Source organism: Harpia harpyja, chromosome 3 (assembly GCF_026419915.1).
Source record: "Harpia harpyja isolate bHarHar1 chromosome 3, bHarHar1 primary haplotype, whole genome shotgun sequence".
NCBI classification, from domain to species: Eukaryota; Metazoa; Chordata; class Aves; order Accipitriformes; family Accipitridae; genus Harpia; species Harpia harpyja.
The window spans coordinates 39,595,993-39,621,155 of NC_068942.1; the positions used below are offsets into that span (position 1 = coordinate 39,595,993).

Sequence of the window (25,163 nt, forward strand, 5' to 3'; positions counted from 1 at the left end):
AGCCAGGGCCCAAACCCACTGTGGTGGGACACAAACAGCACAGCAGCCTGGCTCCATGAACCATCATATTTAATAGTTGTTGCCATCACAGCAGATCCAGCTGAAGCACAGAGACCGCTGGCTGCAGGGACCGGGAGAGCTCTTCTACCTCCCCAGTGCTTCGCACGGCTCCCTGCAGGCTTAGCCCTTCCCTGCCCCACTTCTGGCAGGCACCCAGTGCTGCAGAGGGGCTGAGCCCCACTGCTCTGGGGTGGCCCAGCTCTGCCGCTGCCTCTGCCACCTGCAGCTGGGGGGGGAGAGGGGGGAAGGGGCAGAGAAAGGCTCCCCTCCTGAGGTGTAGTTACTGCAGGGAGGTATTGGGGGGGATTTTTCTCTTTCCCTGGGGCACAGATACAAGAGGGTAGGGACAGGCACGGGGGCAGAGGCAGGGGTGAGCTGTCTCAGCTCATCCTGGCCCCGGCAGAGGAGATACTGGGGCTCCCTCCGTCATCCCTGCCCAGCAGCCTTGTCCCCAGGGCCTGGCAGGGAGGCAATGCCTGCCCAGGGCAAGCCCACCTCCTAGGCAGAAGCCAGCACGTGGGTCTCGTTTGCTGTAGCTGCTGTGTCTTCATACTGCGAGAGTCCGACTCTGCCACTGCGTTAAAAGTCACCCCAGAAGGATGTGACGGGAAGCTGGGCCATGGTCACAAGGAGGAGATGCTGTCACCCCAGCCTGCAGCGGGAAAGGGCCCAAGCACGCCGCTGCCCACCCCTCCACCGCTCACAGGCAGGGCACCCAGCGGGTGCTTCTCCAATAGAATAAACTAAGTATTTGTACAATGAACACAATTTGTCCAGCCCTCCCCCCTCCCGTCCCCCCCAGCCCGAGGAAGGGGAGTCATGAAAAGAGGCGGCGCTCCGTGCCCTGGGGAGCCCTGCCCCGGGCCCCCCCCTCCCCCTCCAGGCTCAAAGCAGCTCTTGTCCATGCACGACACGGGGAAGGGGCGAGACTGCAGCCCTGGCTGTGCAGGAGGTGCCTGTGCCAGCCCCTACTCCAGATAGATGTCCTCCGTGGGGCACGTGTACTCCACATACTCCTTGTAGAATTGCTGAAAAGCCCTCCTGCAACACAGCACCGGGCAAAGCTGAGCCACGAGGCATTTACAGAGCCCCTCTTGCACTTGCTCCCTACCTTGTGGCCAGTTTGACCCTCCCACCCCCCCCCCAGCCCCTTGCCTCTCCTGCGTTAGCACCCAGAGCTGCCATCAGAGCTGCAGGGTCTCCATCCTGCTTCTGATCCCCTGCACAGTGCATGACTTTCAGCCATCTGCCTGCAAAGCCTTGCGCTGGGACTTGTTCCAGTGCTGTCAGGAATATGCTGCCCGTAGCCCCGTCAGCCCTGGCTCTCGCTCCCAGCCTCTCACTTGAGGGAAGAGGTGCCAGCCTGGGGCCAGGTCCAAGCCCCACACGTATGGGGAGATGGCAGGATTCAGCCTGCCCGCCTCATTCCTCCTGCCCTTCGGGAGCGAGCGCCTCGCTCCCTGCTCAGCCAGGACTCACCCTACAGACTCCGCCAGTGGCTTCGTGGACTCCTCCGAGACAAAGACGTGACAGGCAAATCTGTGGTCAGCAGGGTGCTTGGTGATGAACCCAAAATATCTGAGGGCAGAGAGTGGGCAAGACTGGACTGGCAGACAAGCGGGCACCGGTACCCCAGCATCCCTGAGGTGTACCCACCCTTGAGCACAGGCGTTTGGGACCTGCACCCCCACAAAACCCAGTGACCGCCAGCTCCCACGGTCCATGCCCAGAGCTGGGATGTAACTGCCATCCAAAGGCTGCTCTTGCATGAAACTGCAGTGCTGGGCTTACAGGGGAAGGGGAACCCTCAGGACCGGGGTGCTGGGAAGCCTCCCCTTCCCCTCCCGACCCCAGTAAGGCAGTGAAGCCTCTGTGCCAAGCCGCTGGCATTGAGAGCTGCCCCGCGCTGCCCCGCTACTTACTTGTTGTTCTTTGGATGGTATCCACAAAAGGAAATGTTCTTCAGCTGGAAAAAATGGCTACACTTGTTTACCTGGGGGACAGAGAGAGGACCCGTCAAAGCTTTCCTCCTCACCAGGCCTGTGGGGCAGCTGGTATCTGACCCCTGGAAATCTGTGCTTGGACTAAGCATTAAAATAAACTGGAGCCTGTTCCTGGGCTGCTACCAGCAGCAGTTTCAGGCTGGCCCCAAGCACCTGCACACAGGGTACGCTTCCAGGCAGCCCTGCTGGCTCCCACCCCAGCTGCCTCTAGCTCCAGCAGCTCCTGCAGAGTTTCCCTGGAGGCCCTGTATTAGGCTGTACGCAGGCTAGAATCAGTGCTGCTGGTTTGCCCAGCACACACAGCCCCCCTCCCTCACTAAAAAGGCTCTCAGAAATACCAGCAGATAGAAGGTGAATGGATAACTTTTAAGTAAGTAAGTCAGTCATTCAAGCCTGGGTGTTCAAAGGGTCCCAGCCAGAAATGAGAACTCATTTATACAAGTTTAAAGAGCAACCAAGTTGATGGCATCCTCTAGATACAGGCAGGACTTGTAGAAACCCCAGCCCAGCTCCCTGCCACAGCATCCACAGCCATGAACTACTCCTACCCCCCCAGCTGTAGGGGAGGTTTCCCAACAGCTTGCTGCAAAGCCCTCGCTTGCCCCTGCCCAGCATCTCACCGTGCTTTGCTAGGCTACTTATGCAGAACGCTAATCAGCAGCCTGCCATAGCCAGCTAAAGAGATTACAGGGCAGATCTGGAGGACACCACTCAAAATAGTAGCAGAAAGGTTTAGAAGCAGCTGACAGATTACTGGCATGGCTCAGCTTGCAGCATCCCAGCACAGCAACGCGCTTGGCAGCTGCGAGGGCATCAGCCAGCTGTACGGGTACGGCCCAAAGCTGGGAGCCCGTGGGGCACGAGGGACCCCGAGGTGGGCCTACAACCCCGCTGATGGTGTTTGTCACACCCTCGGACGTAGGGTGGAGACCCTCCATTTTCACACGCAAACGTGACCTGTAGCACAAGGGGCAAGAGCCGGGGAAGGGACGAGATGAGCGGGGAGCGGGGCACTACCTTGCTGTGCTCCTTGGAGTCATCAGCTTTCACGGCAATCTTGACCCCACGCACGCTGATCTCCAGGACGCAGCTGGAGGGTGGGTTAAAGTGCACAGTGAGGCGGCGCGTGGTGGCAATCTGGAGGGGGGGGAAGACCGAGAGACAAAGCTCTGACACTCGTGAGCAGTTATGGCGGTTCGTTCACCCTTTTCCTTCCCCACTGAGGCTCTGCCCTGCTCCCAGGAGCAGCAGGCGCTCCTGCTCCTGGGGATGGGGTGGGACACTACCTTCTGCATGGCCGCGCACAGCACGTCGTTGCCCTTGTGATAGGGAACCTGCACCGAGCCGAGGAACTTCACCCGAAACTGGTCCACCCAGTCACTGCTCTTGGCCAGAGCTGGAAGAGAGAGCACGCGGCGGGGATCATCTCCAGTGACTGGGAACATGGGCCGAGATCCACCTCCCTGCTCCATATTCCCAGCCCTGCACGTTTCCCTGCCCAGGGAAGGCTTCCCGCAGCACCAGGTACCAGCTCCCAGCATTGCACCAGAAGCTGCCGATCGCTCCCTGCCAGGTGCCCAGCTTGGTCCTCCCTCCATCCCCCTGCTCTGCTGAGGGGAGAGGAGGTGGACACAAGACGGAGGACCTCAGCAGGCTGTGCGCAGAGGCTCGGTACCTGTTACGTGGTCTGGGTCCTTGGTAACTTCGATAGCATAGTAGGCAGGAAAAATGCCCCGGTCACCCGTCCGCATGTTGTAGGCCTCGTACCAATAATCTTCTGCCTGCACCTCCACCAGCAAAGGATCGTCCACCTCCAGCTCCAGCTCATCCGCGTGGCGAGGCACAAACCTGGGCAGGGAGGCACTAGCACCTGGCCGGCCAGCAGCGCTGGTGGCCTTCTCACCAGCTCACTGCTGGGGCAGGGGGTAACGCAAAACCCGCCGGCAGTGCCCTGGGGGGTGTAATTAGCCATGGGGACCCGAGATGCTGAATAACGCATCTCAGCGGGTTTAGGCTCAAAAGGCAGCAGCAACCTGGCACCTAAGACAAGGGTATCCCTACGGCACCACCCATGCTTGTCCCCAGAGGTCCTGGCCACCCTCGGAGGTCTTGCCCCTGCAGCGGCCTGGGCAGATGTCACTCCTGGGCAGGACACGAGCTACGGGCAGTGGTTTGGTCCCCAGGGCTTCCCAAAAGCTGGAAACGCTGGGGTTTGGGCTGGCTCCACCATGGTGGGAGGGCAGCACAGGCTTCGCCCCATGAGAGGCTGGGGACACCGCTCAGACATGCGAGCTCACCTAAAGACGGCGCGGTGGGTCTGCTCCTGCTCCTCCCCGTTGATCATGCAGGAGAACAACCCGAAGGACTCGGCACCTGGGGACAAAGGCAGAGGGGGATATCTCAGCGCTGAGGGGTCAGCACCACAACCAAGGGATGGACATCGAGCCAAACAGGGTGCTGATGCTCCTGGGGAATGTCTCAACCGAGACAAAGCCGTGGCGGTGCCACACGGGAGAAGGGCATGGCTAGAGCTGCCACGCTGGGGCCCGGTGGTCCCCGCTGGGACCACGACCTCCCTGTGCCACCCCACGTGGCTGTGACAGCCGGTGTCACCAGCACCGTGGGATGAGCCATACCGCAGGAAGCCCTGCCTGCTGGGGCATGCCACCAGCCCCGGTGCTCCTCTGGGCTCAGGGAGGAGGGGGACACTCCAGGAGGGATGCTGTCCCCCTGTGAGACCACCCAACCTTCCCCTCAGCGCAGCCATACCTTGGGCTAGCCAAAAAAGCAGCCCGAAACACCTCCGGCCACCCCCACCTGCAGGTCGCAAGGCTTTTCCAAGCCCCCCCAAAGCCACCAGGGACGGAGCCACAGGTTGCAGCAAGCAGAGCTGGGGCTGGTGGCTCTCCACCTTGCTGTGGGGGTCCCTGAACGTGCCCTCAGCCTCGTACCAGGGACGGGCAGGGCTGCCCGGGCAGGCGGCTGCCAGCCCACCTCCCCCCCCCCCACCCCAGCACCCAGCACTCACTGGAGGAGCGCGCCCGGCCGCTCATGAAGACGTTGAGGAACTTCTTGGAGAAGTGGATGTCCGCCTCGGGGGTGGAGTCCTCAGAGAGGCAGACCGAGTCGCGCTTCAGGGCATCCTCCTCGTACTCCTCGCCGATGGCCGACTCGTAGGGCGAGGAGACGCAGTTGTCGTAGACGGTGGCCGAGTCGCTCTCGTCGCTGTAGCCCGAGTAGCACTGCTTGAGGCTGACCAGCTCCAGCTGCATGTTCTCGTCCACCACCAGCGTGTACTTGACCGAGTCGTAGGAGAGGGCGCTGGTGTCCGAACTCACCGAGGCTCTCTGAAGGTTGTACCCTGGCCGGGAGCCACTGCTCCCGCCACCGCAGGAGGCCCTGGGCAGGTTCATCTTGTCGGGGGAGGACATGTAGTCCAGCACCTCGTCCTCCTCACTGATGGAGGGGTTGGTTTTCCCTGCCAGGGCCGAATAGCCAGAGGTGTCGATGTCGGAGCTGATGGACATGCGGTTCTCACTGGACTGAGACAGGAATGGCTTGTCGGTCTCCAGGGGGTCTGAGTTCTTCTGGACAGGCGTCAGGTAGATCTCCTCTGTGGCCTCCAGCCTCACGTCCGTCTGGTAGCGGATGCGGTCCCGGTGGGCCTCGGGGCCCCTCGTCGTCACCACCACCACGCTGGCGCCGTGCGGTGGGGGTCGGCTGGTGGCCTGGTGCTTCTCGGGTGGCCGGGACGAGGCGACGCAGGCGGGTGCCATCTGGGTGGCCGCTGTGTGCCGGCACGGGCTCTCTGTGGATGTGCCCCGGTCTTTGGTGGAGGTTGTGCTGTTTTGGTGATTGACCTCATCACTCAGGCAAACGTGGTCGTGGGGAGGGGTCTGCTCACCTGGAGGTGGAGGAGAGCAGCGTTGACAACCCTGCAGAGGGGGATGCTCCCAGGTGGGGAAGGTGGCCGAGGATGCCACCAGACTCAAGCTGGACATGCCTCGCATCCATCTGGGAACGCTTTCCCCGGCCTCCTGCTCCAGCACCACTTGCCCCAGGCTCCGGGCAGGGGATTTACTCCTGAGAGCCATGAAAGGGTGCAAGGAGCTGCCCCTGGCCAACAGCATGAGAACTCACCCGTTTTCAGAGGGGACGATGACCGGGACACCCGCTCCTGCCAACTGTGCTTTTTCCCCAGAGAGTTGTTATTCAGAGTGTCCTGAGGAGAACAACAAAGCCGCCTTGTAGCCCAAACAGTAAACAGCGCGTGGCGCAGCAGCACCCGTCCTTCCCCGGGTCCGCAGTGCCCCGCTCGGTTCCCCCCTCGCCTGGGCACGCGGTGCTCAGGGGACCTCCCCGTGCCAGCCCCACGTCTCGCCACGCCGCTGCTGTGAGATCTGGTGCAGCAGCCGAAGCAACGTGGGCAAAGAGCCAGCCCGGAGGCAGACGGCCTGGCCTGGAAGGATGTATTCGTCCACGCCAGGGAGACTCGGACGCAGGACGGTCCCGAACCAAAAATTCAAGAGCTGAGCCTGCCTGGAGCCTGCCTAGGCTGGGCGGGCATGCTTTGCTCCCATGCCTCTGGCCCTGCCCACCTTCAGACCACCCGAGGTTATTAAATGGGGGAAATCCCAAGGGCCAGGGGATGCGCTGCTGCCCAGCTGGGAGCCAGCTACCAGACAGACTAACACCTGCTACTAGAGTCATCCATTTTGGGTGTATATAGGGGCATACATATACACACGTATACGTATGGATACGTATCTATACATGCACGCGTGCACACGCAGGTATACATAGTTCACTAGCAGACGTCAATCCTGATCAGCTGGAGAGGAGAGGCAGGGTTGGGCTGCCCGTGCTCAGGCGAGTTTCTGTGGGCGCCGTGCCCTGCCCGCCTTGCCCTGGGTGGCCGGCTGTGCGTGTGCACATGCGTGTGTGCACAGGGGAACGCGTGCTCAGCCTCACTGTGTGACCCCGGAGTAAAGGCCACCAGGTCCCCTCTAACGAGGACTCTCCTGCAGAAGGGGGACAAGTCCTCCCTGCCCACCTCAGCAGGGCATGACATCCCACCTGCTGCAGCCCCAACCCTGGTCCCCATCCTCTCCTCCAGCCCCTCCTGCGGGGCACTGGCTGTTTCTCCCCCAGCTGCAGCAGTGACATTTTCCACACCATTAGTTTTTGCTCAAGTACTAAGCGCCGCTGGGACTCCCTGGATTTTCTCACGGCCTTATCGCCAGCCTACAGCTATTACCAGCAGCGCAGGAGCTGCCCCACCTTTGCTTCGCTTCCTCACCAGCATGAAGCAAGCCTTTGCCCTGAAAGTCCACTGAGTCGCATGCTGCTGAACCGCGGCCTCTGCGCGGGGAGGGGAGAGACCCCTGCCACGGGGCTTCGGTGACCTCCCGGCACAGCCTCCGCGAGCCCCTCCTGTGCCAAGGCAAATAACAGCGCGTCCTCGCTTGCCTTTCCCAGGGACATAACAGGCCGGGACGTGGGCCAGGGGAGCTGCCGCAGTGACGGCCTCTGCGTGCAGAGTGCCACGGGGCCAGCACGCGAGCCAGACTGGCTGCCCGGACTGGGACGGGAGGCAGCAACCCAGCAAGCAGAGCCCACCCATCCTGCAGGACCAGGGCGCTCTGGGGTCTGCAATGCCCAGCCAGGGTGGAGGGGCATTCACAAGGTCTTAGAGGATGAACTTAGCCAGTCCCAGCGGCTGTTTCTTCCCAGCCTGGGAAGCTGGGAATGTTCCTCTCTCGCTGTCTCCAGACCACCTGCCTGGGATGATGATCACAGAGAGCCCAGCAGCAACTGAGACCTCACCAAGCCAGCTCCTGGCCCCGCAAGAAGTAGCTGGAGCAGAGGGTGGGACGACGGTGCCCTGCCCACGCACACCCTGCCCAGCACGAGGAGGCCGCCGGTGCGAGAGGGGTCCTCAATTTGGGCCATACCCGTAGGTCCCAGTGCAGCCCCACAGCCTCCAACATCCCCCTTGTGAGGGGACCATCAGCTCCCCCTCCCCAGCCCACAGTGTATGCAACATCGCCCCCCCTCCCAATCCCTCTCCACAAGCCTGCTGCCACCTCTAGACACTGGTTGGGACCGGCTGCCTGGGAGGGGGGCCCTGCTGTCCCCTGTCCCCCCAGCTGGATGTGGCTGCCATGTGCCACTTGCTCCTCGGGGTCCCCGCACAGGGTGGGACAAAGCTGCCACTGTCCCCTTGTCCATTATGCTCGTCGGGGCTCCCCCCCGCCTCCCCAGCCCTGCTGCCTTTGTCCCTGGTGCCAGCTGCCCCGCGGGCACCCATCCTGGCTCTGTGCCTTCCTCCTCCTCCTCCTCCCACCCGTGGCCTCAGGCAGAGAGCTGGCATCAGCTGCTGGTGCTGGGCTGGTGACACCCAGCCCCGACTACTCCCCATCTGTCACCCACGGGGACACCTGCCTCTCGCTTCATGCTCCTCGGCTGAACGTCACCGCGACGAAAATCCTCCTACTTGGCAGAAGGCACGGCTGAACACGGGAGGGTGGCAAAAATAGCTCTGCGCATCGCGCATCTCGCACGGGTTTGTGAAGTTTACGGGAGAGATGGGGCAAAGGGACTCCGGCCGCCGCTCAGAGGTGCTCAGTGGCACCGAAACGCCACCCGCCCGGGGGATGACAGCAACCCCACAGCTGCGTGGGGCGGGCTGTCTTGGGGAAAAACCATCCAAAACCTCGTACAAAATTTGAGCACCAGCAAGACAACGGAACCCCCTCGTCCTCCTGGCCACCATTTTGGGCGTTGCCATTCTGTCTCTCAAATTTTGCACGGGGTGCCGACATTAATGCTTCTTTTGCCGGGCGCTGCTGCTCAGGAGCGGAGGTGGCCGAGTCCCTGCCGCCAAGCACGGGGCACTCGGTGTCACCGTCCTGCCCTGGGGCTGGCGCTGCCCGGACCTGGGGCAGCTGGAGCCCAGCCAGCTGTTGGCCAGCGGTGCCGGGCTTGGGCTCGCCAGCCCTGTGGCTTGGTGGCTCCATCCCACAACGGCTCATTCACGCGTTCCGTATGCCGTGCCTCGTTTGCTCTCCATCCCCATGGGCTTCCTTCCTTGCCCCTGCCCCACGGCTCTCTGCCAGGCCCCACGGACTCTGCAGGGGCACTGATGCCCCATCCCGGCCTGTTCCCTCCCCACCTCAGCAGCAGGGATGGAGGCAGGACCCACCCGGCCCCTAAGCCCCCCCCCATCCACCCCCACCGAGCACAGTGCCCGGGCAGGGGGGTACGGCCTGTGGGGGCTCGGCGGTGCGAGGGGGCGGCCCGGCGGGGACCGAGCACGTCCCCGGGTGTCCCCCGGACCCGCAGAGACCCCCGGGGGCGGGAGTGGGGGGGGCGGCCGGCCCGCAGAGCATCGCGGGGAGAGGCAGCGGAGCCTCTCCCCGCCATCCCTCCCTCCCTTCAACCATCCGAGACAAAAGCCCCCGGCGGTGGGAGCATCCCTCCTCCTCCTCCCCCGGACCCCCCCCCCCCCCCGGTCCCGGCCTCACCTGGCTGCGAGGCACCTGCGGGAAGAGGTTGAGAGTTGTGGGTCGTTTCGGCCTGTAGACATCCGTGGTCCCGGCCGGGGGGTCTTTCTGCAGCGGCTCGGGGGCCGTCTGCTCCTCGGCCGGCGCGTCCCCCGCCGCGTCGATGAGGTCGAGCTGGAGCATCTCCGCCTGCAGCCGGCTGGCCTCCCCGCCGCCCGCCGCCCGGGCCCCGCCGCCCTGCCGGCTCACATGGCCCTGCCGGGATTAGCGGCCGTGATCAGGCCACCGGGAGGGAGGGAGGGAGGGACGGAAAGAGGGCGGGCCGGCAGCCGCCGCTCCTCCCGCCGGGGCCGGGCCGGGGCCGGGCCGGGGCCGGGGCCGGGGCCCGGGGAGGGGGGGGCCGGCGCCGGTCCAGCCGCACGGGCACCCGTCGGGTCTCTTCCCTTTAAAGGGGCAGGGATGTTATTCCCGCGGTCGGGAAGCCCCGCGCCCCCTCCCCGCCTACCCCAGGAGGGCGCGGGGCAGCCGCCGTGCTTGCTCGCCGCCCCCGGATGACGGGACGCCCCCGTCGCGGGGGGCTGTAGGGACGCGTAACCATCCCATTCCCCGCCGAGGGCACGAACGCGCACAGGCAGGCTTCGTCTCGACATGACGAGGACGTTTTTTTACGGTGAGAACAATCATTCAGCAAAACTGCCTCCCCAGGGACGCGGTAGAGTCCCCATCGCTGGAGGTTTTCAAGACGCGACCGGGCAGGGTGCTAGATAATCTCATCCAGGGTCCCTTTCCCACAAAAGGTGGGACCAGGTGATCTTCTGAGGTCTCTTCCAGCCTGGGCTGCCCTATGATTCTTCCTCCCGAGGCAGACCGTGCCCTTTCTGGGTTCCTGTCCTGGCAACTGGGACTCCTACAAGCACGCAATCATTTTGGTTGGAGGTTTGGTCTGAGCCCTGCCTGGTCACTTGGGGCCTCACCCATCACACCCAAATAGCCTCACAGACGGGGAACCCAGCGCCGTGTTGGGTGCTGCACTACTGCTACTTTTTCTCTCTATGGGGTTGAAATTTTCACCACACACCTCTGAGAGGAGTCAGGCTCCTTCTCCTCCGTAATGCCCATTAGGCAGCCGGGGACAGCAGCTACATCCCCCTTGGCCTCCTCACCTTGAACAAGCCTTTTCTCATACACCCTGCATTTGCACAGATCGGGACCTGAAGCCATGCAGAAGGGACGCCCAACAAGCCGGTAGCCCAGCACTAGCTCTCCAGTCACCCGCGGGTGGTGGCTGCGCTCTGGCTGGGGACAGCCCCCCTCTTTCCCCTTGCACCCTTCACTCTTGAAGCAGGGTGGCCACCATGGCCCGTGAGGGCTGTGAGGAGCGGGTGCCCCATCGCACCAGTGGGGCTGAGGCCCCAGCGCTGAGCCACCGCACTCCTCGTGGCTGTGTTGCTGGGCAAAGGGGCACCGATGTCCCCCCGCGGCTGCAGGTGTTTAAAGGTCAGCGGTTTCCTTCCCAAGCCACCCTCCTTGCCGTAACCAAAGCTTGCACATGCACAGGTTGCTGCAGCCAGCAATAAAGGCTGCAACTTGGCATTAGCGAGATGAATTCCCTCTGTTATCAGCTGTTTGTGGTGACTGGAAAGCTCATCAGCAGGCAGAGGTGGAAAAGGGCATTTTTTTGCAGCTGATGCTATCCATGTCTCTGGCTGCATGGAGGATGCCCCTTGAGCTGTGGGAGACGAAACAACCCCTGCTGTGGGGGCCCAGCTCTGGCAGCCCCCCCAAGAGCTCTCGCTGCTACCAGCTCCTAAACTGTCCAACTAAAGCCAGCACAGACAGGGCTCTGTCTGCTGCAGGCACAGTACGAACCCTCTCACAGGGGCCATTTCACCCCAGTGTCCCTGCTGCAGCCCTGGCAGGTACCAGGTGAGCACCTGGAGGAGCACTGCCACCCAAACTCGTCCTCTTGAGGCTTTAAACATTTAACAACTCCCTTGTTTTTAACATTAGCCTTCTTACAACAAGTTCTGTGTTTCTGTGGCACCGGATTTTAACAAGGAAATCGAGGTACAGGAAAAGAACTGGGGGGAAATGCCAGCTAAATAGATGATACCTAGCCAAGGTAGGTGTATTTGTCTCAGCTGGTGACGTTCAACCTAGACTGCTAATGGTGCTGCCTCCGTAATCCTGTAGCTGTAGCAATCACTCAGAAAACTCACAGAGAAGGAAAAGTCCCAGAAGGATGCAGAAAAGCAAAACAGCACCTGTTCTGAAGAAAAGCACGCCCTAGGAGGGATGCACCATTCCAGGTTCAATAGCTAGGAGGAAACTACGGCCACTGCAGGTACTTATTAATGGCCTGTAGAGGGTCTATACCCTCTATGGTCGAGCAGGCAGAAGGCTCTTCCCTGCTCCCCCACCCCGGCAGCCTTCCCTGTCAGAGGAGGAGTGACAAAACCTTCAGCTAGGAAAAGCATTTTATGAGCATGGGGAAGCAAGGGGGACTTGCCGAGCAGAGGCGACAACCGTGTCCCCTCTCCCTACCACCCAGCTGCGACTGCTTTGCTCCTGGCTTCAAAGCGCCAGGAGAAGCCTCTCTGCCGCCAGCCTGGTGCAGCCGCAGCTGGCGATGGATCAGAGAGGCAGCTTCATGGGACAGCCTTTGAAAAGCCGCCTGGAGTAAGCAGCCACCTTGCTGCTGTATCCTTTGCTCACAGCTCATGCAGCCGGCTCCCCGCCGGTCTCCAGATCAGCGGGTTGGCCGGCTCATAGCAGCTGCTTCTCCCTTTGCAGTGGGTCCCGCTGGCTTTCTGGGGGTGGCTGCTGCCAGCGGCACCCTGGATCAGTGACAGTGAACATCAAGAGGAAGCCTGGCATTTCCAGCAGTCTTATTAGGCTGGAAAAACAAAGTGTTTTAGTTTTTTTCTCCACATATCTGTACCTTCATGGCTGGTTCAGGCCTTTTCATGCAGACCACGAAGGCTCAGCACAGCCCTATATTGGCTCTTTTCCTTTGGGCACTCATTCTCGTGCTCTCAGGTATTTCCAAGAATAGTATTGCTTTTTTTTTTTTTTCTTTTTTCCATTCTTGCATTAACCATTTTCCGCAGCTCCTGGACTACAGATAAGGCACCGAGCCTTTATTAACCACAGCCTGGCTGTTTGCGGGGATCCATCTTGCTGAAACCAGGGATCGTCACCCTGGATTTCCAAGCCACCAAACCGAGACTAAACCCGAAGCAAAGGCCTGGTGCTTCTGTTGCAACTGTCCCTCTCAACGTGCCCGACCGCTGCCATTTGCGAGGCGGGGGTGGCATTCCTCGCCCCGGTGGCCCCCGCTCCCCCCCAGCTGGCCTCCTGCCCTGCCGTTCAACAGCCCTAAAGGCAGCTCTGCTCCTCCGCTGAGCCCTCTCCTCAGCCCACCCCCCACTTTGCTCCTGGTTTTCATTCACCTGGGACTTCTTGCTGAAATTAAGGGTTTTTTCAGCCGTGCTTGGGATTATTCCTCATTCTTAGTACATGGTCTCCCGTCCATGAGGTGTGGTCCTCGTCGGTGGATAGTTCCCTCTTGCACAAACATCAGTCTACGCCTCCTTGCAGTTTCTGTGTGTCTAAGCCACTATTTCTGGAAAGCTGCTAAAATAGCCCACGATGAAGTCATCTTTGTTTTTCCAGGGCCAAAAAAACCCCCAAACCCCACCTCTGTTTGGGTGTTGACCTCCGCACCGGCTGCCCGTTCCTACCACGGGGTTTTGCCGCCGAGCGGCTCTGCCTGGACCCCCTGCCTCGCCAAGGTCACCAGCCGTCCCTATCTGGCAGCCGCTTTCCCAGCCCTCCGGCAGGGTTTGTCCCCTCGCTCCTTCCCGGTGCTTTCCTGCTCACCGCTGGTTTACTGTGCCTGCCCATCTCTCTGGAGACTTGCTGCTGGGTTGGGAAGCTCGGAGCGGTTGGATGTCCCCAGCCCCATGGCTGACCGTGCTCTCCAGAGCAAATGTCTCCGTGTTTCCCCCTTCCCCATCGCTCTCTGCTCCGGTGTAATCCGGTGACCCGGCAGCTCACTCTCACCTCGCATCCCTCTGTCCGTCACCGGGCTTTTGCCAGCTGCCTGCTGCTGCGGGGGCGATCGGGGCCAGCTGTCCATCCCACGTACGACGTGCGCTCTGCGGCACCGGCACCGGGAGTTTGTTGCGGGCAGGGCGTCAGCATGGGGCCCCCCTGGCCCTGGCCCCGGCGTCGGAGCGACTTGCCAAGCCAGCCATCCCCACGTGATGCAATTAGCTGGCTGATGCCGGCCGCGGGTCATTACTGATTTGCTGGCCCCCGCGCTGCACGCAGACCCGGCCAAGCCGCTCCCTCTGGGCCTGGCTGCTTCCATCAGGCTGATCCTGCAACCCCGCCGCCTCAAGCTCGCTCCGGATGACGATCGGGTCACAAAGCTCCCTGGCTCTCGCCTTCGATGTTCGGGACTGAAAAGCCCCTCTCGCTGCCGTTGCTGTCACTGCTTTCGGTTCTGCTCCTCGGGCAATCCTTCATGTCCCGTATAAACCATTAGGACATATTTTTAGCAGGCATTTTTTCTAAGCATGGTAGTCTTCTTCCTTTGCTGTGTTTATGAATAGCTCATTGCTTCCCAGGGGCAGTGTCGCATTCCCCTTCCACTCCAGCAGACTTGTAGTGCACCCGGGCATTTGGGCAGAGCAGCTCTGAGCCATCCCCAGGGAAGGCGTGGGGCTGGCTGCTGGAGCTCAAGCAAACCCTCTACCGAGGGTCAGGTCTCTGCATCGCAGCACAGGGATCCAGAAACCCCTCAGTAAACTGTTTTAAATGGGTGAAACAGTCTATTTTTCCTCACCCTCAAGGAAGGGCTGCAGCAGTTGAGCTGCAAGTCTCCCCTCCTCCTTACCCTCCCTGCCAAACCTCAGCCAAGGGCTGGCACTCCATAAAGAAAAAAGAAATCCTCTCCTAAGAGCCTGGTGGTGCCATCAGCAGCTCAGAACTGGGACAGCTAATGGGAAGCATCCAGCAATGCACCCGCAGCCCCTGCCTGCCTCACCTATTGCAGGCAGGAGGATCTTCCCGATGCCCTGCCCTTGCTGCGGCTGTGTCCTCACGGACATCCAGCATGAGGTTAGACTTTGGTTTTGCCTCCAGCGTTATCCTTCCTTCCTTCAGCATACACAGCCCCCGAGCCCAGGCTCTCCTTGTCCTTCCCCGGCCATAACATCCTGGAGCAGGAGGAGGCTATGGCTGGAGCAGAGATGTGGAACAGCAGCCCCATCTCTGTGAGAAGCTGAATTTCTGCTGGGAAGATGCCAAATTAGGCCAAGGAGCACAGTAGGACACCTTCACCTCCCAAGGATGAGGTCTGCCTGTACCCTCCTGCCTGCAATGAGGGATTTCCAACACCACAAATTCACTTTCTAGTTTTAAATCTGCAACAAATTTTTCTGCCTTTCCCCTCCTTGCTGGGTCTTTATCAGTTTTGTGGAGGAAATAGTTCTCCTGAGGGACAAAATGATTCTCAAACCATTTGGTTGCTACTCCAGCATTTGCATCCCTCTAGCGTGAAACACATTGGCAAAATGCAGAATCCCTGCATATTTCCAAATCCAATGTATTTCTCAGTTTATTTCCACGTTTCTGCCCCCACGGCCTTCTTGGGCAGTTCAAATAGTAGTGTGAACCCTGTCGGGGTCTGCACGGGGTGCTTAAGGTGGATGGGAGACCCGTCTGCATCTGCACAGGCTTCACAGCTCCCATTTTTATTTCGCCTGCTGGGGTCAGAGCCACCTCCTCTCTCCCTGTTTCACCAGCCTCCAAGTCTCCAGCCTCCTAAATTCCTGAGAGGCAGCTAGCAAGTCAGAAGGAATGCCTCGGGTGAGCAGAGCAGAGCTCTCACCATGCCAGCCCAGCCGCACCTCCAAACCCAGGGATGCACGTGGGGGCAGGAGGCACAGCCTGTGCGGGACCTTTGGTGCCACCTCGCACGTGGCCTCGCTTCCCGAGGAGGCTCCTCGGGTGCCAGAGGCTCTCTGGCCATCCCGCTCAAATGGGGGGCATGCCCCCAGTCACGCCCAAATGCTTAGGCTCATCCCTGAGGAACAAACTCAGACCCCTCCAGCACAGTGGGAACCAAAAGGCACTGGCATCTCAAAAGATGCTTTTTTTGTCCCTTGGGTTTGGCTGGCTCAGAAAGGGTCTGCACTGTGCCGTGGGGAGGAGAGGGCACTGCCGACCTGAGGGGATTGGCGTCGTGGCAATGGACACCTTGAGGAAGCATCACTAGCCTGGGGACCTGGTGGTCCTGCGTGGGACCTGATGGTCCCAGCAGCCCCACCGGCGCATGGTCTGCCCGTCCCCATCCCTGTCCCCCTCCCCATCCCCGTCCCCATCCCCATCGCACTTACCCGGGTGGCCAGGCTCTCCTTGCAGTGCAGGCTGATTCCACACTCGTCGGTGATCTCGGAGAGGTCTTCATCCTCAAACTCCTCGAGGCTGATGTCGTGGGTGAGCCTGGAGGGAGTGGAGATGGTGCGATCACCCACTGCGCTGGGGTGGGCAGGAGGGTGCAGGGCAGCTTGCTGCCTGCGGGCAGGGAGTAGCACTGCCTGCCCCAGGACAGGCTCTCCCAGTCTTTACTGGGAAGAAAGACTGAGAAGGGGGCTCCTTCCAGAGGTGATGGGTCTGTCCCCACCAAATGGCTGGGCTTGGTATGGTGCGTGGCTGTGGGGAGGCAGGAGGAGCGTGCCCCAAACCAGCCCCTGCCTGACTGAAAGCAGCATGGACGTGCAGGTTGGGAGAGTATGGGACAGACAGCACAGCCAGCCCTGTCCCAGGAGGTTCCGCTCCCACCATCCCAGGAAGGCTCTGGGATTGTCCAAGCTGGGCACAGACACCCAGCGGGGCAAAGGCCGGGGTTACAGGGAGGGGAAGGGCTGGGGGTCCTGGCAAGGCACAACTGGAGGATGGACCTGCTGGGACAGGTGACCACATCAAGACCCACAGACCTTGCAAGCACCGCAAACCTGCCGGCCATGGCACCACCGGCCCCCAAGACACAGCTGGGAGGGATGTCCCAGCCCAGGTGCCTGCAGTAAGAGAGGGCAGTGATTTCCCTCTGCGCCAAAATCACTCCCCGGGGTGATTGCGGGCATCCTCAGGACCGATGGTGCTGCCGAGCCTGTCTGCATGGCCTCAGGGGTCCCTTAGGGCTGTCAGCCCCACAGGCTCATTACACCTCTTCAAAAAGTTTACAGAGATATCCTTTTAGTGGCTGGAAACCTGCTGACGAGCAGGCTCCTCATGTGATTGCTCGCATCCCCAGGGGGATGGCGAGACGCTCCTGGCTTCTGTGCATTAAAACATTTCTCTGTGGTGGTACCGCAATGCTCCTCTCACTTATTCATTACCACCGGGGTAAATAAAAGAGCCCAGCTTGAAATTCCTCTGCCAACCAAGTCAGCCCCCTGAGTTTCGTCTGGAGCAGCCACGGGCACTGCTTTGCATGCCGCCGTTTCCATTTGCTCCCAGCTCCTTGGGCTGGGAGATGCTTGGGTGAAAGTACCACGCCGAGCTCATTGCCCCTCTCTGGCTTGGCCCTCACCGGCAGGGAAGGAAGGAGAAGTGTATTTTGTGACCTGCAGAGCTCGCACCCTCGCTTTAAGCATCACTTGCACACCTTGGGGCTCCCCCCCCGGCAGTGGCACCAAGCCAGTGCCATGGAGGGGTAACACGTCCCTTGTCCCTGCCCCCAGAGGTGGGGAAGGAGCAGGAGAAGCCCATGGGGGAAGCAGCATCTCCCCTCCATGTTTCCAAGGACCCCACCAGTAGTGGTCTTCTGCAGTGGAGGTGGCCGGGAACGACTGTGCCCATGGGGGCAGCCCCCATGAGATGCATCGGGGTGGGGGGGGACAGGGACACAGCCTTCAGCACAGGGTGGGGTGTCCGGATCCTCCCCCCCCACCTCACCCATCTGCTGCTGCTGCCCGCGGGAGGGAGAGAACGCGAAGCAGGAGGCTCACGACAAGCCTTCAAAGCACAAATCGATTTCTTCTCCGGTTACGCGGGTCGCCGGGGTGGGATATCATCAGCCGCTAATGCTGGGGGCCTCCACCCGCCATGGTGTGGGAGCGCGGCGGGGGCCCGGCGAGAGGCACGACGTTGTTGGCGAGGGGCTGGCAGGGGCTCCCCAGCTCTGCAGAAGCACCCGGGGTGGGTGCCAGCGCTCCCCACTCCGCGGTGGGGGCAGACAGCCCTGCCCGTGCTCTCAGGGACGGGGAGATGCTGCGCAGGTGTCCAGCACTGGCCCTGCCTGCAGACGCTGGTGCGTGGCAGGATGCGGCCGGCCGCCTTTGCTGCTCCGGCGCCCGGCTGCCGTGCAGCTCCCTGCACAAGCCGGGAAAACTTTAGGCTCGACTGGGTGCCAAGTTTTTTCCTGTCCTGTGGCCGTCACTCGCGGAGAAGGGCGATGTGCCCAGGGACGAAGGGCTGCCCCTCGTGCCCCCGCAAGCCCCCGGGACAGCCCCCCCTCCCCGAGGCCCGGCCGGTCCCCTACCATTTCTCCCACTGATCTTCCAGCCAGCTCTCCTCCTCGGTGCTTGACTCCATTTTCAAGGGTGGCTGCATTGAGGAGGACCCCCCCTTCCCTGGGGGACACGCTCCCACCCCAAAAAAGACCCCCAGGCACGGGGCGAGGAGGAGTGAGGGAGACGACGGCCGAGCCCCGGGCGCCTGCTGCCCCTCCGCCTGCCCCGTCGCAGTCTGTGGCTGCCGGCGCTGCTCTGTCTCCTCACTGCGCAACCTGGGGAAAGCTCATTAAAAATAGATGGAATCAGCTGTCCTGAAGGGGAAAAAAAAAAAAAAACAAACAAAAAAAACCTCCCCAGCTGAGCCAGTGCCAAGTCCCTGCACTCTGCCGGGGATGCTGACTGCCTCTGCCTGCCAGCCAGCCAGCCCGGCTCCTGGTCCTTCTCCAGCACCCGCTCCCCAGCACCCGCAGCGGGCACAGAGGATCTGCTTACCCCGGCACGGATGCCCACGCCACCCAGCCTCCTCCTCCTCCTCCTCCTGCCCTTGCAGCATTGTTGGCCGAGCCAGGGACGAGGGGCTCTGCCCCTCTCTGCCCCGCCAAAAGGACGGGATCCCTTCCTGCGGGACACAGGAGCATTCGTCCGGCTTCTCGCCAGGTAGAGCGGGGCCACTCGCCGACGCAAAGGCTGGAGCGTTTCCAGCACAGCGGGACCAGCGTCGCAGCCGGCCGCATTCCCCAAGCGGAGGGAAGCAAGAGGAGTGCCTTTGCCAAGGGGCAAGCCCAGCTGGTGCAGAGCAGGGCCAGGAGCGCTGCCCCTTCCCCGTCTGCCCTCACCTAACCCCCAACCCCGCTCCCACCTCAGGCAGGGCCGTTCCTGAGCTTCCCCAACCTCTAACCCCTGTTAAGGGCCAGAGAAATACCTGGTGAGCTGCTCTGCCAGCTCCCACCCCTCTTCTGCTGCCAAAGGAAATAGGGGCCTTTCCCAGGAGGGGCTGCCAGGTGTTGCTGACAAACCTTTGGCATCATGGCCTCAGATAATCTGCCATCACCCCCAAGCCTCTCGCACCCGCTTGCCGCCCACCGGCATGCCGCAGACCGTGAGCTTCTCACCCCATTGGGACCCGGCTTCGCCCCTGGCCAGATTAAGGTGGGTGATGTTCGCAGGAGTCCAGCCCACCGGGTGGCCTGGAGCACCCTGCTGAACTAACCTGTTGCTGGCTCTAGCCCCACCAGTGCCGTGCCACCGGCGAATGTCACTCGTGATCCTGTATTCGTTGTCTTTCAGCTCGCTGATAACGGTATCCAGGGCTCCATCTTCCCTATCAGCTCTGCCTGGAGGCACCTCGTCTGCTCGAAACCTCCTCGCTTAATGCAATGAATAAAGAAATCTCTATCTTGGTATTACTCCTGCTCTTTTCTTCTCTCACATGGATGCTCCAGGACTTCCTAGGAGATACAAGGAAGGCTCTCTGTTTTCCCCCCACTCCCTGTGCTGGAAACACCCCTGCCTTTCTCTCTTGCTTCTCAAAGAGGCTAAAAATACCAGCAAAATGAAACAGCTCTGACTCCTCTCAGCTCCGTCATTGGCAGTAAAAGTCTGAGCAGGACCTACACGGGTATTTTGGCCAACTTCCCTTGCCAACAGCAGCCGCGGAGGCACGGGTGCCACCTGCGTGCTGCTGCAGGTGGGCACCACGGCATCGCAGGTACATGGGAGGTTGCTCCCCGGCTGTGAGAGTGGGCGAACCCTGTGTCTGCAGAGGTTACAGGTGCTCTCCTGAAGGACACGCCAAGGGGCACCCGGAGGCTGGCAGCCCTGCTGAATGCACGAGAACTGATAAACTTGGGACACCCGGGAACTGTGAGTGAGGGAGCACACGTGGGTGCGTGAGCGGAGGCAGCCGTTACCCGCCCGTAGCAGGAGCAGCTTGATCACAGTCCTAATAACAGCCTTATAATCAAGCCTGGCTGCTGTGCCTTCCTCGACTCCATCCCCTGCCAGGGAAAAGGGGACTTACAGCATCGCCTCCCCAGCCCGCTGCCGCTGCGTGGGATTTCCCACGTAGAGACCTGGCGAGGGCGACACGGCACGATGGAGCTGGGGGGCTCCAACAAGCCCACCTGCCTGGGCCTTACTCTGATACTCTGCTCCCAGGCAGCGCTGTGTGGAACTCCTGTAACCAGCATCAGTGGGGAAAATAGTACTATCCTACATTTGGCTGGTCCTGGGTTTTTTTCTTCCATCACAAGAGCCACAGAGGCTCTTATCTGAAACGAGGAGAAGGAGCCTCTCTCTCTCTCCATCAGAAGAAGACAGCCCTTTTGTCTCCCCTCACAAGAAGACAGGTAGCCCCATTCCGACGCCCAGCTCATTGCCTCCAAACAGGCTCTTCCAACAGCTCCAGATGAGCACGGCAGACACATAACCAACCCATAGCACTAGGACTGATTTTTGCCTCAGCCTGAAGCTGCTTCTTTGAACTTCCTGAGGAGATGGAGGGCTCCCCTTCCCCCGAGACCTCCTCCCATCCCGAGGCGCTGGCAACAGCACAAGAAAGGGCTGTGATTTCCCACGGGGCTCCCCGAGGAGTGGGATAGTTCCCCCTCTCTCCTGACCCATGCAAATAACTCCCTAAGGGTTTCCTTCCCTAGGAGCCTTCCTGCCCCACCAGCTAGTTGGATGCTCTTTGCTTTTATTAGAGAAACCAGAAGGTGATAGAAGGGATCGTTCGCTGAATCCCCCTCCCAGGTCCCAGCTACCCCAGAGCCCCACTCCTGGGGGCAGCGGGGCAGGCAGCATGGCGAGCGCTGTGAGGTCCTCCACCCGGCTGCACCCCAGTTGTGCCAGCCCTCCCTGCCCCTCTTATACTGGGCAGAAGGACCCCCAGCCCCAGAGAGCCCCTTACGGGAAAGCTTGGCCCGAAGCACTGGCAAAGCTTCTTGGCAGGGCAAGGAGCTGCAACAGGGTGTCCTGGAGAAAGATGCTAAGGAGCCCCAGTGGGGCACAGCCCCCACCACAAGGGTTTGGGAGGCGTAAGGACAAAGGGGAGGCTGGATGAGAAGAACTTTTTTATTGCTGTCTCCTAAAATGCTGCTGTTCTTGTTGTGGTGAGCAGCCACCTCTGGAGGTCCTCCTGGCTAAAGGAGGGCTCACCTCACCATCCTTCTCCTCCCACCTCTTCTCAGACAGCGCCAAACCATCACTGGCAATGAGGACCTGCCAAACCACCATCCCTGGCCTCTTCAGAGCTTCAGACCCCAGGCCATCGGGCCACTTGCTGGCCAGGACCAAGTCCTCTCTGAATTCAAGCCAACCGATCACCTAACGCTTGTGCCGGCGTGTTACCACTCGGGGAGCTGGAAGGGCAGGCGAACGTACCAGAGGGCAAGAAAAGCTGAAACACCTCGTCGTGCAGGCAGCAAGCTGGGGCAGAGGACAGGGCTCACCCGGGACCTCGCCGCCAGCCGAGGGCTGAGCCCTCACCCTGAGCCGTGCTCATCATTGCCAGCTCCAGCTCTGCTGTGGGGGACAGCCCCTCGCTGAGCCCCTGCGGCCGGGACGCAGGACCTGGGACAGGCTCAACCCAGGCTGTGCCGTGTAACCCACAGCTCGCAAACGTTTCGCAAGCGGGGGTCCCTTCTCGCACGCCGCTCCCCGCCACGACGTCGCCTTTGGTCTGCCAGAGCCTGCCCCAGGCTCAGGGACGTCACCGGCATCTCCTTCCACCTCAAGGCTCACCGCCCGAGCTCGACGCCTGGGGAAGAACTCATACCCCTGCCTCGACTCCCCAGCTTTCCGCCCGGCTGCACAGCCTCCCCCACAGAGGTCGGTTCTTCCCCGGGGCAGGCTGCCAGCGTGCTGGGCTCCCTTTCCGAAGGTCTGAGGCACAGCAAAAAGCAGCACCTCGTTCTCCCTCCCGGGGCGTCGCTGTTTGCTGGGGAGCGGGAGGGTGCCGAAGGGACAGCTGCTGCATCCAGGACAGCCCTGGGTGGCAAGCTCGACCCTCTCACGGGCCCGGAGCTGCTTGGCAGCTCACCCTGCGGCCCCCGGCTCAGCGGCCAAGCCCTTTCTCCATGGTGGACATTTCCAGAGGCAGCATTTAATTGCTCGATTTGCAGGGTTTACCCAGCCATGTTGCAACAGCTCCCAGCAGCTCTCGCAGGCAGTGCTGCAATAGGAGGCGGCTGCCGAAGCCCCGGAGCCACCCGGCAAAGGGGCTCCAGAAGCAGAGGAGCCCTTCAGGGGTAATTTGCCAAAACATCACCATAGCTTGACAGCACCTGCCTGCTTCCTCGCAGGGACCCGCTGGCCCCCAAGCCTCAGGGGCTGGGGCCTGCCAGAGGTAGACACGAGCTTAGCCACGGCCCCGAGTATGGACCAGCCCCTCCTTTCCCTCTCCAAAATCTCACCGTGCAAAGCAGCCCGTACCGATCCCCCCTTCTCAGCCAGCTCCCCTGCAGCACCCTTGGGTGCCAGAGGCAAGCAGAGAGCAATGGCTGATGACGGCACGGCCACCAGAAGCAGCGAGCCTCCCCCGGATGGCAAGCGAACGACGCCAGGCACCGCACCCACGGGCCACAGCAGAGCTCCCTTACCCACCCAGCGCATCCCTGTCCCAGAGCTGCCCTCGGGAGACATCGGAGGCTCCAAAGCCCCTGGCCATCCCCGGCCTGGCCTGGGCCATCAGAAGTCCCCGTGAGCAGCCTCCGTTGGGTTTTGGAGGAGAGACAGCCCCCCGCATCCCAAATCGATGGGAGCGCTTGGTATTGTCGAGAGGATCAATTCTGGCACTCTCCCACCATCTCACTCGGGGTTCCTGTTTCACAGGGGTGGGAAGGAAGCGGGAGCACCTGGGATTTCTAGGAAAGGGCTAGAAAAAGGCTTTCCTGGGGGGGGGGGGGGGAAGAGATGAAGCTTTTTTTTTTTGTAAGGAAGAGGTGTTTGAAGAGGAGAGAAGACAGGTAAGGGGGCTGGGGGGGGGGTGATGGGAGACATGAGGCCAAGCAGGTGGGAGCTGCACTAGTAGATGGGGTGAGGGCCAACATGGGGTGGGGGGGGCTGAAGCAACATATGGGGTGGGCGGGCCGAGCAGTGATGGGGGGGGGGCTGGAGTGATGTATGCGGTGGGGGGGTTCAGCGGTGCCGGGGTGGGGGGCAGAAGGGATGTGTGGGGTGCGGTGGGGGGCAGAATGGATGCGCAGGGAGGAGGCGGGGGCCCGGCACGGCGGTGTGGGGCGGGGGGGGCTGCAGAAGATGGGGAACATTGCCCGGAGCGGGGGGGCTGGGGCAGCCCTGCGGGGGTCCCGGGGTGGGGGGGGGCGGCCGGTACCTGAAATTGGGGGGCGAGGCGAGGTGCAGCCCCAGGAAGGGGGAGGAGGCGGGCGGGGATGCGGCTCCTTTCTCTCGCTCCGCCATTCTGTGGCTCTCTCCATGCAGGCGGAGGGCGGGCGGGAGGGAGGGAGGCAGGGAAGGAGGGATGGAGGGAGGGGGATGCTGGCGGTGCCGGCGGGGAGGGACATACCTGCCGCCGGGGAGGGGGGGGGGAGAAGAGGCCCCGGGGGTTCCTTCCCGCGGCCCCCGGCGGCAGCTGCGGGACAGATGCGGCCACAGCTGGAGGCGACACCCCGCACCCCGTCCCCAGCCGCACCGCCCGGGCCCTGGGAAACGCCGACCCCGGCGGGGCAGATGTGCCCACAGCTGGACCGACATCCCCCACCCGCAGCTGGAGGCAGAGCCCCCCCCCCGGGCAGATGTGCCGCAGGTGGTGGCAGCAGCCCCGGAGCCCCCCGGTGCGGGGGGTGGTTGTGGTGGACCGCAGGCCCGGGGCCGGCTGGCAGAGGGGACGGGCAGGAGCCCGGGGCGAGGGGCTGGACACATAGGGCTACTCGCAAGGAAGGGTCTCGTCCCCAGCGGGGACACGCCTGGAGGCGGCAGGAGCAGCAGCTAAAGCCAGGCTGCCTTTCCCACCCATGGCAGGTTTGCAGCGCCCGGCTGGCAACAGGTCTGGCAGCCTCAGCACAAAGCCTGCCCTTATTGAAGCTGGCCAGGGCTGCAAGCACAGCAAGGGGAATTAAAAAAAGCGGCTTATACACACATTCCCCAGACACAAGGGAGGAAAAACCCACATCTCCAGGTTGCGGGTCTCTCCCCAGAAGAGGCAGACCCACTCTTGCATCCAGCTATGTCCCAGGGAGCATCCGATCTTGGGTGAATGCTCTTTGCTGCTACCCTTCCCCATCAGCCCAAGCAGCAGGTTTCTCTCCCCCGCCTCTTCTCCCCACGCTTTGCAGGCTCTCTCAGAAAACCGTGCAGATTGTGCTGTGCACAGAAGTAGACAACATCCGTATTTTTAGGTCCCAAGGCCACTTCCGTACCTGAACAGGAGAACTTTTCGTATTCCCTGCATGGCCACTGCGCTCCCAGTTACCGTCTGTGACAGTCCTGGATGGGGTGGGTGGCACTGCTTTAGTGGTTCAAACTTTAAAGATGCAGCACGTCCCATCCATATTTCTCAAACCATGGAGCTGACTGCCATTGAGGCGATGGTATTAGTTCTTGGCCCAGACCCAGGACGTCAGCTGTTCCTCCAGAGAAGAGCAAGCAGAGCCCTCCAAGGCACACAGCCCTGCTCTCTCCCGGGAGCCTTGGTCTCCTGCCAGACAAACTGGAAAGAGATGTTACTCCTGGGCCAGCGTGGAAACAAGCACACCCTCACAGGGTCACCACGTGCAGGTACCCCCGGGGCAGCCTCCTGAGGGGGGCTGGGTGTCCCCCTCACAGTTTGCATGCACAGACCAAACTGTCTTACATGCAAGACTCAAAAGACTCAGCAGCTTTCATTTAGGGACTAGGGGAGCTTTGACACAGCTCCATCTCAAAGCATGAACCCCATCTACCAAAACATGATCCCTCTGCAGCATGGCTGTTGTTTGGCCTCTGACCTGGGGCAGAAGGTAAGGCTGCCTCCTCCTCCTGCAGCCAGATCATCACCAGCACATCCCATCTTCTGTTGGGACGCCAAGCACCAAGAGCTCCCCCCCCAGTCTGGTCATCAGGCCTTTCAT

At 61.5% G+C, this 25,163-nt stretch overlaps 1 protein-coding gene across 2 annotated transcripts; it reads right to left on the reverse strand.

Moving 5' to 3' along the window:
* Positions 1 to 52: 52 nt before the first annotated feature.
* MAPK8IP1 (mitogen-activated protein kinase 8 interacting protein 1) lies at positions 53 to 23,543 on the reverse strand. Of its 2 annotated transcripts, none has more exons than XM_052782095.1 (12): positions 23,429 to 23,543; positions 15,976 to 16,081; positions 9,590 to 9,823; positions 6,204 to 6,285; positions 5,092 to 5,967; positions 4,361 to 4,436; positions 3,739 to 3,911; positions 3,350 to 3,459; positions 3,081 to 3,200; positions 1,983 to 2,053; positions 1,540 to 1,638; positions 53 to 1,101 (listed from the first exon to the last, which is right to left on the reverse strand). In XM_052782095.1, exons 1-12 carry the CDS (start codon positions 23,512 to 23,514, stop codon positions 1,029 to 1,031), a joined length of 2,106 nt encoding a protein of 701 aa, XP_052638055.1. In that variant the 5' UTR covers positions 23,515 to 23,543; the 3' UTR covers positions 53 to 1,028. The 2 variants fall into 2 exon arrangements, with proteins under 2 accessions (XP_052638055.1, XP_052638056.1); XM_052782096.1 differs by lacking the exon at positions 23,429 to 23,543 and adding an exon at positions 18,123 to 18,313.
* Positions 23,544 to 25,163: the final 1,620 nt, after the last annotated feature.

What these genes read in the sequence shown, in the direction of transcription:
- MAPK8IP1 (XM_052782095.1), bottom strand. Translation starts at nt 23,514, where the DNA reads ATGGCGGAGCGAGAGAAAGGAGCCGCATCCCCGCCCGCCTCCTCCCCC. An exon ending in GGACCCAGACCACGTAACAG is followed by an intron (nt 3,460 to 3,738) that starts GTACCGAGCCTC and finishes TCTCTCTTCCAG; the next exon opens with CTCTGGCCAAGAGCAGTGAC. An exon ending in TACCATCCAAAGAACAACAA is followed by an intron (nt 1,639 to 1,982) that starts GTAAGTAGCGGG and finishes CTCTGCCCTCAG; the next exon opens with ATATTTTGGGTTCATCACCA.